Genomic DNA, 16,936 nt, shown 5'->3' with positions numbered 1-16,936 from the left:
GCGACGTTGTCTACTATCGCCACTATCGAGGTTCACAGCGTTGGCTCGAAGGGCGCATTCTTCGCTGCCTCGGCAGCGCTATGTATCTGGTTTTGGGGCCTCTGGTGAGGTGCGTCGGCATCTCAATCAGCTGCGCCTCTGTCGTCGCACGGGATCTGCCGCTCTGCTTTCAGCGACGGTGCCGTCCGGTCAGCGCCCCGGGGACCCATCTACTGGCTCGCTTCAGCCCCAGGTGTTACCGACGCTGCCTTCCATTTTGCCCCATGGCGACGCGCCGCCGCCACCGCCGCCGCCGTCGCCGCCGCCGCCGCCTGTTCTCCCGCCGGGAACGCCCGCAGTGGACGCGTCGCTGCAGCCGCCGGGCTCCTCCCTGGGTCAAGGGCCGCCGATCGCTTCCCGTGACCAGTTGTCCTCCGACATGGAACTCTTGCCCGCTCCGGACCATATGTCGTCTTCGCCCGTCGGGTGCCCCGGCCCGATGGAGGTCGACCCTTCGGCCCCTTCTCTCTCTCTACGTGCGCATACACCGCATGTTGGCGTGCACCCTAGAGTAGGTTTTCAGGCGTTTCCTAGCTCCCCGTGGTCCGAATGGCAGGGTGCGGGTGGCACAGCCTCGCCTGTTGTTAGGCTCCCCACCTCGTCGCATACGTCAAAATGCGGTCCTCCCCACGGCGGGCGGAAGCCTTATGCCACAACCGTACGGCGATTTGCGGGGGAGGAATGTGGTGTCACAGCCAGACACCACACTTGGTAGGTGGTAGCCTTTAAATCGGCCGCGGTCCGCTAGTATACGTCGGACCCGCTTCCCGCCACTATCAGTGATTGCAGACCGAGCGCCGCCACACGGCAGGTCTAGAGAGACTTCCTAGCACTCGCCCCAGTTGTACAGCCGACTTTGCTAGCGATGGTTCACTGACTTCTACGCTCTCATTTGCCGAGACGATAGTTAGCATAGCCTTCAGCTACGTTATTTGCTACGACCTAGCAAGGCGCCAGTATCCGTACTATTGATATTGTGAATCATGTACCATAAAGAGCGATGTTCTCCATTAATGGATTAAAGTTAAGTATTCCACCAGCTACGTCCGTTTTTCTCAATTCTAATTCCCTTGTCATGTTCCAGACCTCACGCCAGCCTGCGTGAGCTGAGACGCGTGCATTTCGGCCTCCTTTAGAAAAACACGGTTGGCTTTCCTGCCAACCACAACACTAATCTTTCATATGCTGAAAAAGATTTGATTTTTTCTATGGTGACTGTCATTATATGTTCTTTCATGTAGCCTAGCAGGTCGTAAATTGAAGATTTTAGCTTTCAAGCACATTTTATAAATTTACTATCCTCTTCACTCTTATTGATAAACATCGAATAATATAAACCACTGATCAGACGAGTGACTTTGATACGATGTTGTCCGCCATTCCTAGCGGTTTGGACTTTTGTTTTAATTGGAAGTTCAAGGAAAAGTAATTCATTTGATGTTGCACTATGTGATCAAATGTATCCGGACACTTGGCTCAAAATCAGTGGCAGTTTCGTAGCGCCCTCCACCAGTAATACTGGAATCCAATTTGGTGTTGGCTCGCCCTTAAACCTTGATAACAGCTTCCACTCTTGCACACATACGTTCAGTCATGTGCTGAAAGGTTCAGTCAGGTGCTGAAAGGTTTCATGGTGAATGTCAGCCCATTCTTCACGAAGTACTGCGCTGAGGATAGGTATCGATGTCGATCGGCGAGGCCTGGCTCGAAGTAGGCGTTTCAAAACATCCCAAAGGTGTTTGTAGGATTCAGGTCAGGACTCTGTGCAGGCCATTCCATTACAGGGATGTTATTGTCGTGTAACCACTCCGACACAGGCCGCTCATTATGAACAGGAGCTCGATCGTGTTGAAAGATGCAATCGCAAAAATGTTCAAATGTGTGAGTATTCCAATGGGACCAAACTGCGGAAGTAATCGGTCCCTAGACTTACACACCACTTAAACTAACTTAATCTAACTTATTCTAAGAACAATACACACACACCCGTGCCCGAGGTAGTTCTCGAACTTCCGGCGGGAGGGGCTGTGCAATTCATGACATGACGCCTGTAACCACGCGGCCATTCCGCGCGGCGATACAATCGCCATCCGCGAATTGCTGCTCTACAGTTGGAAGCAAGAAATGGTTTACAAAATCAATGTAGGCCTGTACTGTGATAGCGCTACGAAAACAACAAGGCGTGCAAGCCCCCTCCATGAAAAACACGACCACACCATAGCAACACCGCCTCCGAATTTTACTTTGCTACTACACACGCTGACAGATTACGTTCACCGGACATTCGCCATACCCACACCTTGCCATCGGATTCCACATTGTGTGCCGCGATTCATCACTCCATATAATTGTGCAATGTTTACGTTCCTTACACCAAGCGAGGCGTCGTTTCTTATTTACCGCCGTGATATGTGGCTTATGAGCAGCAAGTCGACTATGAAATACAAGTTTTCTGACCTCCCGCCTAACTTTCATAGTACTTGCAGTGGATCCTGAAGCAGTTTGGAATTCCTGTGTGACGGTCTGGATTGATGTCTGGCTATTACACATTACGACCCTCTTCAACCGTCGGCGGTCTCTATCAGTCAACAGACGAGGTCGGCCTGTACGCTTTTGGGCTGTACGTGTCCCTTCACGTTTCCACTTCACTATCACTTCGGTAACAGTGTACCTAGGGATATTTATCAGTGCGAAAATCTCGCGCATAGACGTATGACAGAAGTGACACCCACTCACCTGATCACATTCGAAGGCCGTGAGTTCTGTGGAGCGGCCCGTCCTGTTCTCCCACGGTGTCTAATTACTACTGAGGTCGCTGATATGGAGTACCTGGCAGTAGGTGGCAGTCAATGTACCTAATATGAAAATCGTATGTTTTTGGCGGTGTTCGGATACTTTTGATCACTTAGTGTATGTTCTTCAAAAAATGGCTCAAATGGCTCTGAGAACTATGGGACTTAACATCTATGGTCATCAGTTCCCTAGAACTTAGAAATACTTAAACCTAATTAACCTAAGGACATCACACAACACCCAGTCATCATGAGGCAGAGAAAATCCTTGACCCAGCCCGGAATCGAACCCGGGAACCCGAGCGCGCGACGTTTATGTTCTCAACTGACCATACCCCAACGAGAAGCGAGCAATTATTGAAAATCTGCGCCACCAGCTGAGTTAATTGTAAACGCCCTGACAATAAACGGCACTGTTAATTACCTGCGGCTGAGGGTGGCCTGTGTGCGAAGCTGAGCAAGGATGACAGCAGTAGTCGGAAGAAGTACGTGGATATCATGATTTCCTTCGGGACAAGTGAGTTCTAAGGCAGTGGAGATAGACCGACGGTTGCCTAAACCGAAAAAAATTACGCGATAATAAGTAGATAGTTTTCCATACTACACGTGCGTAGCCACAATTAACAGTGCAATGAATTATGTAACGACCTGAAGGGGGATAAGTACATTGGCAGGAACGGGACACTAACTGCTCATGTTGCGGATTCATAATCTACCACACTCTACCACGAGGGTTTCAGGAAAATGTTACAACAACAGATATTTCAGAGCGGACAATGGAACTGACGTTATGCGCATCGATTTTAGGGGTGGTGGGGGTGAGGGGCAGATCTTCTCTTATTTGAACATGCAGAAGTATAACGTTGTAGGCAGCTGTGCACGTTCGACACTTATGAAAGAATGAATCATTTGTCTGCCCAGTGCGTACCAATTGAATCAGACATGAAAATAGTTCTGCAATGTTATCAAACGACTCGACATATGCAGAAAAGTTTAGGTTGTAGTAACCCGCATGTGATATTCACAGAGTCGGCAACTATCAGTAAAATGGTTCATTTCGGGTCACTACACACGTACGTGGCTGTCCACCATCTATAAGTGTAACTTTCTGCTATTTGTAATGCGGAAAAACAGGAAACATTATCATGAACTGATCTGTAGCAGGACTGATACACATCCTCATACACGGCTTCGCAGCTTGCAGATAGAACTAATGTTTCCAAAATGACTTGTACAGTGGAATATTTAATTTGACTTGAATATGAGTTTATAACTGCCGTTACACTTAAAAAGGCTTTCTCCTGAACTTGAAATTCTCATTACTATACGACAAGTCTATCCCCAAACAAAATTCTAGAAAATCGGTTTGCTATCAGTTTCTGAAATCGCAGTCCCAAATTATATATTACAGAAAAAACAGTTGTATAAAATCATTTATCAAATGAAGACACTCTGAGTGTATTAACGACAAAAACCAAAACGTAATCCCAACAGAAAGTAGAAAGTTCCTTACTCAGTTGTTTTGAATAATTAGTTTACTAAATGTTGTATTACAAATCAGAGTTTGCATCAATTTAATGTGAAACAAGTCAATATTTTTCTGAAAACCAAACTATGTACAAAATTCTTACGAAGCTGCAAATGCTATCGGTATATATATTTATTTAGTGCTGTTACAATGTTACATGAAATGTATATAGATGGGCGCCTAAGCCCATGTGATTCAGACTCACTGTCTCAGATTCTGGCTGAAAGTGGTTCATAGTATGTCTCAGTTACAGTTGCTCAGTATCTTAGTTCGCCAGAATTTTTTAAAGTGGAAATATATGGCCAACATTTTACATGCATCAAGAACCTAAAATTTATTTGAACCGCAGTGAAGCAAGATTTTTCACTAATTTTAACAACCTGTAAATTATGCCAATATATTGTAAGATATTTCGCGAACCAATTAGAAGGGAACTGCAAAATTAGTTTTCATGTTCTGTGCTTCATACTGCTTTGTACCAGAGGCGATGTGAGGATTTTTTTTTTTTTTCATATATCGATGCTCTCTAGGTGAACTACATTGTTCACGTTGTAATTGTGGTGTCACCGCCAGACACCACACTTGCTAGGTGGTAGCCTTTAAATCGGCCGCGGTCCGTTAGTATACTTCGGACCCGCGTGTCGTCACTATCTGTGATTGCAGACCGAGCGCCGCCACACGGCAGGTCTAGAGAGACTCCCTAGCACTCGCCCCAGTTGTACAGCCAACTTTGCTAGCGATGGTTCACTGTCTACATACGCTGTCATTTGCAGAGACGACAGTTTAGCACAGCCTTCACCTACGTCATTTGCTACGACCTAGCAAGGCGCCATATTCAGTTACTGTAAGTAATATCTTCAAGAATGTATTCTGAACAGATAATATTGTCACTCATGTACCGTCAAGAGAGACGTTCATCGTTAATGGATTAAAGTTAAGTGTCAAACTAATTTCGTCAGCTTTCTGAATTCTCATTCCTTGTCATGTTCCAGACCTCACGTCAGTCTAGTTCTTCCCTCCACACGCCAGCCTGCGTGAACTAAAACGCGTGCATTTCGGCCTTCATTCGTAACACGGTGTTGGCTGTTCTGCTAACACAAAAGTAATGTCTGATTTTACAATCTTCTTCGGGAGCACTTGTGATACAGTTCCTTCTAATTACTTCATTGGTCCATTTTCAGTGCGTGCCGTGCACAGTCAAAGACCAATCTCATATTCGTATTCAATTTCAAATGATCAAAAACCGTGGTGTTGGTTTCTTCATCAGCCGTTTGTGAGGTTTTGTAGCAATCGGATAGTGATGGACCAATTTTGGATTGCTTTGTGTCTGCCCTCTTTTGTTTAGGTAGGGCATTGTTGTATAATACATTGATCTGGAGCTTCAGACCGCTGTGCGGTTTCACGATGTGTCAGAATGCCTTGAGAGTCTCAGAATCACTGTTGCTGTGATGCAACTGTTCATGCTGCGGATTCTTTGCAATGATCTTCAAGAACGTTAAAGTTACTGTTAAAGTCCGAGTGTGTAACACTTGTTTTTCTGCATTTTGCGAAATCTGTTATTAAGATTGTTGTAGCTGGACTTGAACATTGGTCACATCTTGTACAGTTCGTAATCGTCCTGCTGTACAACGACTGCAAGTACTAACAAGTGCTAAAGTTCTGTAGAAGAGTTTGTAGAGGTTTATTATTACCTTAGAAGTCCTAGGGACGATGAAACGATGGATGGAGCTCTCTTTCTCTCTCTCTCTCTCTCTCTCTCTCTCTCTCTCTCTTTCTCTCTCTGTGTGTGTGTGTGTGTGTGTGTGTGTGTGTGTGTGTGTGTGTGTGAGGGGGAGAGGGGGAGAGGGGGAGGGGGGGAGGGGGGAGAGGGGGGGAGAGGAGTCATGGGGGGAGGGGGAGGGGGGAGAGGGGGAAGTGGAGAGGGCGAGGGGGAGGGGGAGGGGTGGAGAGGGGAGGGGGAGGGTGAGGGGTGGAGGGGTGAGGGGGAGGGGCGGTGCGGAGAGGGGGGAAGGGGGGAGGGGTGGGGAGAGGGGGGAAGGGGGGGAGGGGGAGAGGGGTGGAGGGGGGAGGGGGGAGGGGTGGAGGGTGAGGGGGAGGGTGGAGAGGGGAGGGGGGTGGGAGAGGGGGGAGGGGGAGGGGTAGGGGGGAGGGGGGAGAGGGGGAGAGGGGGGGTTGTGGAGGGAGGGTGGTGCTCTCAAGGTGTAATCCGTGACAGGCGGAGGACTGGAGGTTTTTGAAACAACATAGTTCGTTCACTGTTAGAAATGTATCTTCAACGCAATTAAGCTACATAAAGTAGGAACATTTAGAGACATTAACACATAATGACTACTGCAGCTCTTAAGAAAGCTTATCCAAAGGCTATTTTCTTTCGTTTAGAACCTATGACTACCAATATTAGCATACAAGGAGAAAATGCGTGGGACGGAGGAAAGAAAAGGCAATATTATTGTTTCTTCAGTTTAGTCCAAGAATCATACCGGACGCAAAGAAAAGGTTTACATAGACCATTCACTGAGGTAGTAAAGATCTCGTTGACCGTGTCCGTGTAGAAGAACATGCATAAGACACGCGCAGGTGAAGACGATCCACAAACAAAATTTCAGAGCTCTTTCAAGGACATTTTCAGAGTATTGTTGTATAAGGGAACCGTGGTCTCCGGTATCTATTTATAGAGTGATACTGTGATTATGGTTGATTCGTTTTTTATACTAATTGCCAGATATTTTCAGTTCGGTGCAGATACGAAGCAGAAAGGACAGGGGTATGAGAAATAAAGATGTCAGTAATAATACCTTTTCCACAGTACGCAGGTGCTCACAGATGCGAATATTTGGAAGCCATCAGCTTGATAAGTCATGCTTACAAAATACTGACGCGAGTTATTTGCAGAAGTGCTAGAAGCCGACGTTGAGCAAGATCCGTTTGGGTTCCGGAGATATACAGGAAGACGCGATGCTCTACTGACCCTACTACTCATCTTGGAAGATAGACTGCATAGAGACAAAGCACTTTTGTAGCGTTCATATATTTAGAGAAAAAAATTGATAGTGTGGCTAAGAAATTGTGAAGGCAGATGGAACACAATGCAGGTAGCGAAACATGAAGAGCTTTTACAGAAACCAGACTGCAGTTATAAGAGACTAACACCATGAAGAGACAGTGGTAGTTTAGGAGCGAGTGATACAGGGTTGTAACCTATCACAGACATAATGCAGTGTGGAGATTAAGGCAGTAAAGTTAATCATGGAGATAGTTCTAACGGGAATTAATGTTCAGGGACTAAAGTCAGGGGATGCCTAGGGGATTATATTAGAAAACGAAACTGAAAGCAATAGATGCGTTTTGCTTTTTGGCGGTAAACTAGCTGTCGATGGTCGAAGTACTGAGAATATAAAATTCCGACTGACAGTTTCAGTTAAAGCATTTACGAAAAAGATAAATTTGTTAACACTGAATATAAATTTACACTTTAGGATGTCTCTTTTCACCGAGCGAGATGGCGCAGTGGTTAGCACACTGGACTCGCATTCGGGAGGACGACGGTTCCATCCCGCCTCCGGCCATCCTGATTTAGGTTTTCCATGATTTCCCTAAATCGCTTCAAGCAAATGCCGGGATGATTCCTTTGAAAGGGCACGGCCGATTTCCTTCCCCATCCTTCCCTCACCCGAGCTTGCGCTCCGTCTCTAATGACCTCGTTGTCGACGGGATGTTAAACCCTAATGTCCTCCTCCTCCTTCTAGGGTGTCTTTTCTGAACGAATTTGTCTGGAGTATAGCCTTGTACGCATTTCAAATGTGAAGGTTTAAATGTTCGGTCAAGAAGAGAAAAGAAGTGTCAGCAGCGTGGTGTTACAGAAGAACGCTGTAGATTTGGTGAGTAGGACGGATAATTAACGAACAGCAGAATTAAAGTAAAATAAGAGCTCTGTTGAAATGACACAGTCCGAGGTATCCAGGGATCGTCGATTTTATAATTGAAGGAAGTGTTGAAATGGACATAGGTTGCTGTAAGTATGGAAAGGTGGAGAGGTTTACACAATATACAGTAGTGTGGAGAGCTGTATCAAACCAGCCTTCAAACTAAAGACCAAAACAGCTAGAAAGCATCAAAGGAAATACAATTAAACGAATCAAGGGAGATCATGAGTTCATTACAGTAAATTATTCGGAAAATATAAAAAACAAACTCTGAAATTTTGCTGATGGGGATCGGTTTCTCCTTGTACATCACAATTTTCTGTCACCAAGAAACAGAGTCTACTAAATTAACTGTAACGGCGTCAGTCTACTGAGAGCTTCTTGAAGGATCCCGCCACTCCAAACAAGTCGTCGGCGTAGTGGTTGTCTGGGGGCCTCTTGCTCTCGTCCGAGGTGTAGCGGTGCTGCTCCAAGAACCAGCCTCGCTTCTTCTCCGCCCTCCTGATGAAGTCATCTGGAATAAGAAAGTACACTTAATTCTCCCGTCTCGTAGGAAATTAATTCCTTCAACTGAGAACTACCACGTCCCTTATTGGCGATCTTTGTTTCATGGGCATCAGACTGTGATCCAAGGCACACTTCCGCTTCCTGTTCTGAAGACATCATCAGTGGCTATAAAGAGACAGATACCAACATCTTCAACAAGCTCAGTAACATCTCGTGTTTCTACAGGAAAAGAAATAAATAAAGGGAAAGTTTTCCTTCCATTCGCGGAAATACACTGATCGTATCAGCAGACTACTTTGAGTACACAGTATGAACACAGTGTTTAAAGGTGTGCGTTTCTGAGCACTGGAAAGGATTTACACTCACCGCTTGCCACATCAGGAGTATATAAAATTCCTTTTACATGCGGTCAAGTGCGCATATAAACGATAAAAAGCGTTAACAACAGGTCCAAGGAACACAAGAGTAATTTCCTTTAGGAGTGGCAGATCATACTGTGGAACTAGATAACCATTAAATGGTTTTAACAGGATCCAGAAATTACTATTCTAGGCTGTACAGAAAGGTCACTGGAAACAACTTCAACAGGAAAGAATCACTAATTGAAATTAGACAAGGTGTGAGCCTTAGTGCTAGATGAAACAAAGAGCGCCATACCACTAATCTTCAAAGACTAAGTTCTGCCAGGAGTCGCAGATGTCAGTTATACAAGTATGGACGATGTTGTATGAGCTGTGACTTTCCATTTAACATGAAAAAATGAACAGGAATTATTAACCCTGAAATTGTGCAAGTTTCAGGAGGAGTTCAATAAGTTTCTGTTGTCATTAAACGAAAATTTAAATTTACAAAATCTTCATAGCACCGTGCGATAATGACACAAGAAATTTACGCACCATACAGTCCCAGCACTCACTGCTGTGAAAATTCTTGCTGTCTAAGAGCTTAAACGGCACAGGTGAGAATCAGTCCGTAAAATTAACGTCCGTTTTTAATTATTTTTCTACCCACTTAACAAAACAGTTATATTTTTGCGATCCGCCCATTAGTAAATTATCGAGGAGCATGAATGACCGTGAAACGAATGTAAATACAGTTGAATCTCATTGATTCAGTGCCATAAGCTACAATTGATTGGTAAAGAAATACTTTCCCATACCTGTATAATTGCATCTTTTACTACTGAAATCAAGAGAATACAAACGCAAATTTTATGGCTGAGAAGTATTGCTGCTGTTGTCTGATGTTACTATGATCGGCACGTCCCCTTACCCGTAACAAATTAGCATAGTGTCTAACGAATGTGTAGAAGACTCTTGCCGATCGTGATGCCGATATAGCAACCATAGTGGATTTGTTTTCTTCTGTGTTGGAAAATAGTTCTTTTTTTTTGCTTTTGACCATTTATTATCAAGTCTGTGTGGTTCTTCCTTGAGTAGCTGATTTGATACGTTAAATAATGTAGGTATTGCATTCCATATAGGTTTCCTACGTTCCACATTCACTGATTTGACTGGAAGTGTAGTGAACAAAACTTCACATTGTGGAGTAGATAATTATCCCTCTGCAAAGGGTCAGGTCTTCTGCTGTCTTTATTTGTCGTTTTAAAAGAAAACGACGTACTTAACAGAAATATATGTAGTGAACCGTAAATAATGTGTCCTTCAGTGTGCCGTTTCATACATCCCATCGTCAACTGGAAAATGAAGGAAGAGAAATATGGTGTCATTTTTTAGTTATTGTCGAGTTTTATGGCATGAGATACGCTCCCCATTGGAAAACTGTGTTACAAATGAGTATAAGCTACACTATTCGCACTCATCCAATATTCTATTCAGAAGCATAGCGTAGTGTCCGCTTGTAGCGCTGCTGTCGCAAAAAGAATAATAAAATGCTGACGACTGTGTGTGGTAGGCTGTAGTGCGCATCCTGATCCATCTTCTGTTTGCTGTAGTGAAAAATGTAACTTCTTTGCTATGTAACCACGACATATGCGCATTTCAGCCCCGTAACGCAGCACAAATACTGTTTTTCTTACACCGTAAGCACCTTCTACACTTTTGAACCTTTTGTTATGTCACATCTATAAATTCTTCGCGAAACTCATTAATTATTAATAGTGTTAGTCGCAAGCTAACCAGGTGACAACTTGATAGGGTGCTACGTGAAATCGCCACTGCTTACCACTAATAACACGTGCAAAAACACTGTAACCGGCGTAGAATTAAATGGTTTGTCATTAGAAATTACAAATCGGCCACACAGGCATGGGCGTCAGTAGAAATTTGTCCGCGAAGTGGGGAGCAAGACTAAAATGGCCATTGTTCATGCATATGCCTTGGCCAGTTTCGAGACGTGTCATGCTACAAGAACTCAGTTTTATGTGTGACAAAAAAAGTTTGTTATATCGCAGATACACTTATAAACTTAGGATGATTTCATGTTTATGTTCAAGTTACACTTTCTTATATTTACTTGCAAATTATAGATTGCAGCAATCAGCCGTCCTTTTTAAATTTTATTATGCAGATCTAGATATCGGCTACGAGCTAGCCATTCTCAATGCACTATTATTTTCGCTCATTGCTTGTAAGTTCCTGTTGATCGGACTTCACCCACTGTTCATTGAATTCTTCTTATATTATTAAAATTGTTACTGTGTAGTACTGTCTGCGATCAGCAACGAAACGCTTTACCAGAGGTTTAGCGAAATAACGGCAAATATCTTCTAGAAGTCTCTGAAAATCCTGTAATGAAAAAAACTCGACACCCACGATTCCAGAGAAGGGGGATGCAAGTTACTCCTCTTGCACTCCACGCCCCCCCCCCCCCCCCATGTTTTGATGACGGCTATGGACATTGATAGTTCAATAATCATTGTCTCTTCCTAAAGTTTATGCCTTTCCTGTCCAGATCATGTTACAGTGCTAAATGATTGCACTTCAGATCGTAAAAACACAGCCGTTATTTAAAACAGCATTCTGAGTCTTCTTATTGCTGACTGACAGCTTGTTTAAAAATTTGTAACAGTTCTTTAATGTCACCGCATAAGACTTACAACAACAGATGACAGCAGCGAAACAAAGCTCAATTTGTCAGCTTCAGGCACACTTCTCATACGCTATCATACATATGCAGGTTGGTATAAAAACAAAGCAATTTTTATAGTTATTGTAGATACCTTTATGAGTACTTTATCTTATGGACTATAAGACGCTACGGACAATACGAAGCACCTTAATTTTTGAGTACTTTAAAAAAAAATAACAGTTACCACTTTTAATTATTAGATTGCAAAACCAGACAAAAAAGAAATTCGTAGTTTATAAAACGACCTGACCTGAAAAAAAATCATTACCTGAACTTTCTTCTCCTTCTTCCTCTTCTTCTTCTGCTTCTTCCTTTTCATCACTATCGCTGCCCTCTTCATTCATAAGATGGTCTTCACTGCCGTCGACAGCGTTACTGATGTCTCATTTCTTGAAAGATTTAATGCCCAATGTCTTCTCTCATTCTAGACCCTTACTGTTTCATCCCTGACACACTTATTTCACTGTAGGTCGTTCTAAAGCTCTCTTCTTCTTGAATTGTGTTTCATCCATCATCCATTTATTCAATTCCTCTCTCACGTACACTTTAAATGGTTCATTGATCGAGACATCAAGAGGTTGTAATTGTGAAGTAAAGCCTCCCGGAATAACAGCAAGCTCTGTATATCCCTGTCTCAGTGTCTCTTTAGCAGGATTTTCAAATGACTACTAAACTGACCTAGCACAAGAAGGGAACTCTTCTTCTATAAAGCACCTATCCTTCTCTCCTGCACTCTGTTAATCTACAGTTTCATACCAGCCTCTTTCATTCAGCTCCTCATGTTCGTGAACATCAACACCTGGCAGTATTTCAGAAGGTTTTGGCATTGTTTTGCGTTTTAAAATTATCACTGGATGTAGTTTAGTGCTATCAGCACAACACGAAAGGACAACAGTGTAGAGAATTTTTTCATGTCAATTTGTGATTGTAGTTACAGTTCTAGGATCTTTCATGGCAACAGTTCTGTTACCCGGCACATCAAATGTTAGAGGATTTTCGTCCATATTCGCTATTTGGCTTAGTTCTACATTGCTTTCTTTCGATGTCGAATAATAACTCGATGGAAAGATAAAATTTTCTCATTGTGCTCTTGTGGTATTTTCTGAGGTATTTTGGTCTTGCTTCGCGTACTAAGTTCATGACACTTCATAAACCTGTAGCACCAACCAACTCCACCCTTAATGCCTGTTAAGATCCACTGTAGCGCTAGCTCACCAGCGTGTATTTGAATCATTTTTGTATTAATTCCAGTGCCATTTTGACGGTTTCCTTGGACCCATTTCAATACGTCATCTTCTAGTTTTGGCCGTTTTGCATTCAGTCCCCTTATCTGCACATTTAGTCTTCCTCTTTTTTCGTTATATCTTTTTTATTAGCCAGCCAATCGCGAATGGTTTTTTCTGTTGGTGCAGGGCCGAAGTGCCGTTCAGCTGCTTTGTTTCCAAGTTCCCCTGCATATGCTATTACTTTCAATTTATAGCCTGCATCATATGAATACCTCGTTATTTTTTTTCCATTACGAAACTAGCTCCTAACATAAATATCTGACTGTTACCAGTAAGAAAAATCATGTTAAGTTCAAGTTCATAGGCACCGTAGACCCAGTGACGCATCATAGGTTAGACAGTGTTAGCAAGCTTGTGAATCCCCGCAATTCATGTACGTCGCATCGTGCGCTGCGGCTGTCAGTTGAATCCATTGTTACCAAACAGATAGGTTTGCCACAGCATCGAATATATGGCCATTTTTAAGATTAGCGGGAGTATTAAATCAAACGATGGATCTTTTTATATTAATTTAGAGTACACGACGCACCTGAATTTTGGAGGCAGTTTTTGGAAGAAAAAAGTGCATCTTATAGTCTGTAAGGAGTAAAGGAAGGACTACAGAAAGTAGAGGCAGCAGACGGTAAATTGGTGAGTGAACTCCAAGAAGTAGCGAGAAGATGGGAAGAATATATAGCATGGCTATCCGCTGCAGACAGCCGACCAAGCGAAGAAGAGCTTGGGATAGAAGAACAAAATAAAGTTGCAGGTGATGATAAAGGAAATGCAATACTAACTATTGAGACTGACGCATGTATGAAGGAGGTGAAAAATGGAAGGCAATGGGAATTGATGAGATTCCTGAGGAACTGTTAGTCACTGGGGAAGGGAGTGCACTGAATTGTGCAATCAAATATATATGACAGGAAAATGGCCAAAGGACTTTACAGATAGTATCTTAATACCTATAGAAAATATGAAGAACGGTAAAACTGTGAGGAACATAGCACATTGAGCCTGATATTTCATGCAGCCAAAGTATTGCTGAGGACACTCAATAGAAGGCTATATGAAAAGCTGAACTGCGTAATAGGGCGTGAAAAATATGGTTTTAGGCAAGGAGTGGGACCTAGAGATGCGATTGGGCTACTGAGAGTGATAGCGGAGAGACACTCGGCGCAGAAAAGGAAGGGGTATGTTGTGTTCATTGATCTTGAGAAGGCTTTTGACTGTGTCAGATGGGACAAATTGATGGAAATCCTAAGGAAACATGAATTTGACTGGAGGGACAGAAGACTGATTAGAATTTTATATTTGAACCAGAGAGCAAGAGTAAGAGTAGGTGTGGTCGAACTGGGAAGAGGTGTAAGACAAGGTTGTTATTTATCACCAACACTGTTCAATATCTATTTGGAGGAAATTATTACTGAAAGTTTTGGTGGAAGGAGAGGAGTTTGTATAGGTCGGAGAGTGGAGTGTATAAGATTTGCAGGCAACATATGGTTGTAATGGCAGAGTGTGCAAGAGAGATGGATCAAATGTTAGATGATCTAAACACAAAATCAGAATAATATGGAATGAAGATTAACAATACGAAAACGAAAATCATGGTAATTGGAGGAATGAGGAGAAAATGCCATATGAAAATAGGAGGAGAGGAAACAGAGCAAGTGAATAACTTCAGGTACTTTGGAAGTGTACTAATGAATGATATGTATTGCTCAAAAGAAATTAGGAAAATAATTGCAATGGCAAAAGAAGTATTCAAGACGAAACAGAAATTGCTTTGCCGACCACTAAACAAAAATCTGAGGAAAATACTTGCCAAATGTTACATCTGGAGCGTTGCAATGTGTGGTGCGCAGACCTGGACATCGAGGAAGGAAGATGAAAGAAGACTGGAGGTACTAGAGATGTGGATATGGAGAAGAATGGAAAATGTGAAATGGGAAGACCGAGTAAGGAATGAAGAAATATTAAGAAGAGTTGGAGAAGAAAGAAACATGCTGAAGGTCATCTGAAAGAGAAAACGGAACGGGATTGGACACTGTTTGTGGAGGGACTGTTTGTTGAAGGAAGGAATAGAAGGAATGGTGGAGGGAAAAATGGGATGAGGGAAAAGAAGACATCAAATGATGGACAGAATTAAAGGAGACAAATATTCAGAAATGAAAAGACTGGCTACTGACAAGACCTGCCGTAAGGCAGAATTCCATACTACTACTTTAGTCCGTAAAATACGGTAAGTAAGTCTGCTCTGTTTTCATACTCTGATGCCACCTGATAGCTGTCTTCTTTTGTTGCCGTAAGTCCTTTATGAACGAACTGTTAAAACGTAAATAATAAATATACTTTCAACTCTAATATGAATCTAAACGCTTTCATAAATAACGCCTATTGTCATATAGATTCTGAAGTATGGTGTACAAAAGTATGGAAGAGTTTGGTACTGTCATCCAAGATGGGTAGGAAGCTCCTAAATGTTAGAAAGAAACAAGTTTTATTGAATTAGCAATGTGAACGCATCTATCCAGGTATCAGTCGATGTTTAAACCTCTGTAGTGTAAATGTAGATCCACCGGATAAGAAAAACCTCCATGCCACCAGTTGTTGCAGTGTGGTGTGGCTCGGATTATTTATATATTATATTTATTTAACCTTATCAGATTAGTGCTTTACATCGGGCCAAGATTTTATACAAACAGCATCTTTTACACACTAGTTTCTTGAGAAAAAAAACAATAATTCTAATGTCATGAATACTTAGCAATAACGTGATATTATACGAATTAACAATTCACTTGAAACAATGGAATGTATCTAAGGACAATGTGAACAACAGCAATGATTAACGACTAATGGTGTAGAAACTTGCGTTGCTACTACTACGATTACTACTGCTTCTACTAATGCTGCTGCTGATAACAATAATAATAATAATAATAATAATAATAATAATAATAATAATAACTGAAGGAACAAAATGTATATATGGGTGAAAAAAATATATATTATGACATTTTTAATTCTGAGCGAGAGAAATATCGGAAAACAGCACGAGCTGAGGGCTTTGGTAAATGAGGAAGGTCTGGGGAATAAGATATTTTGTGGTGGTTTGAAAAATATGTCATTAACTGTACTTTTAACTCAATGTTATTCAGTTCTCCTATACGGTAAAGTACCGAGTGATCAAAAAGCCCGTTGTTGTTGTTATTATGGTCTTCAGTCCTGAGACTGGTTTGATGGGGCTCTCCATGCCACTCTATCCTGTGCAAGCTTCTTCATCTCCCAGTACCTACTGCAGCCTACATCCTTCTGAATCTGCTTAGTGTATTCATCTCTTGGTCTCCCTCTACGATTTTTACCCTCCACGCTGCCCTCCAATGCTAAATTTGTGATCCCTTGATGCCTCAGAACATGTCCTACCAACCGGTCCCTTCTTCTAGTCAACTAGTGCCACAAACTCCTCTTCCCTCCAATTCTATTCAATACCTACTCATTAGTTACAGGAAATCCTCAATATGTCCACCATCATACCTCAGCAATAACTGTAGTCGAGGAATAATGTTGTAAACAGCACTGTGAATCATGTCCGGAGTTATGGTGAGACATTGTCTTTCAGCATCCCTAGAGATGTTGGTCGATCACGATACACTTGCGGCTTCAGGTAACCCCAAAGCCAATAATCGCACAGACTGAGGTCTGGAGACCTGGGAGGCCAAGCATGACGAAAGTGGCGGCTGAGCACACGATCATCACCAAACGACGCGCGCAAGAGATCTTTCACGCGTC

The 16,936-nt window shown here is 42.7% G+C and overlaps 1 protein-coding gene across 2 annotated transcripts in view; it reads right to left on the bottom strand.

The window, feature by feature from the left end:
• Nucleotides 1–6,606: 6,606 nt before the first annotated feature.
• The window catches only part of LOC126273006 (uncharacterized), a 100,000-nt gene continuing 89,670 nt past the window's right edge, over nt 6,607–16,936 (bottom strand). Inside the window, exon 7 of one of the 2 annotated variants that reach the window (XM_049976370.1) lies at nt 6,607–8,796. In XM_049976370.1, the coding sequence (XP_049832327.1) occupies nt 8,645–8,796 (152 nt within the window). In that variant the 3' untranslated portion in view covers nt 6,607–8,644. The remainder of the gene's footprint in view (nt 8,797–16,936) is intronic. The other variant, XM_049976371.1, reaches the window with a different exon arrangement.

This window comes from Schistocerca gregaria, chromosome 5, assembly GCF_023897955.1.
Source record: "Schistocerca gregaria isolate iqSchGreg1 chromosome 5, iqSchGreg1.2, whole genome shotgun sequence".
Taxonomy (NCBI): domain Eukaryota; kingdom Metazoa; phylum Arthropoda; class Insecta; order Orthoptera; family Acrididae; genus Schistocerca; species Schistocerca gregaria.
Note: the sequence above shows the minus strand (reverse complement) of the source record. Positions and strands in the feature narration are given on the sequence as shown.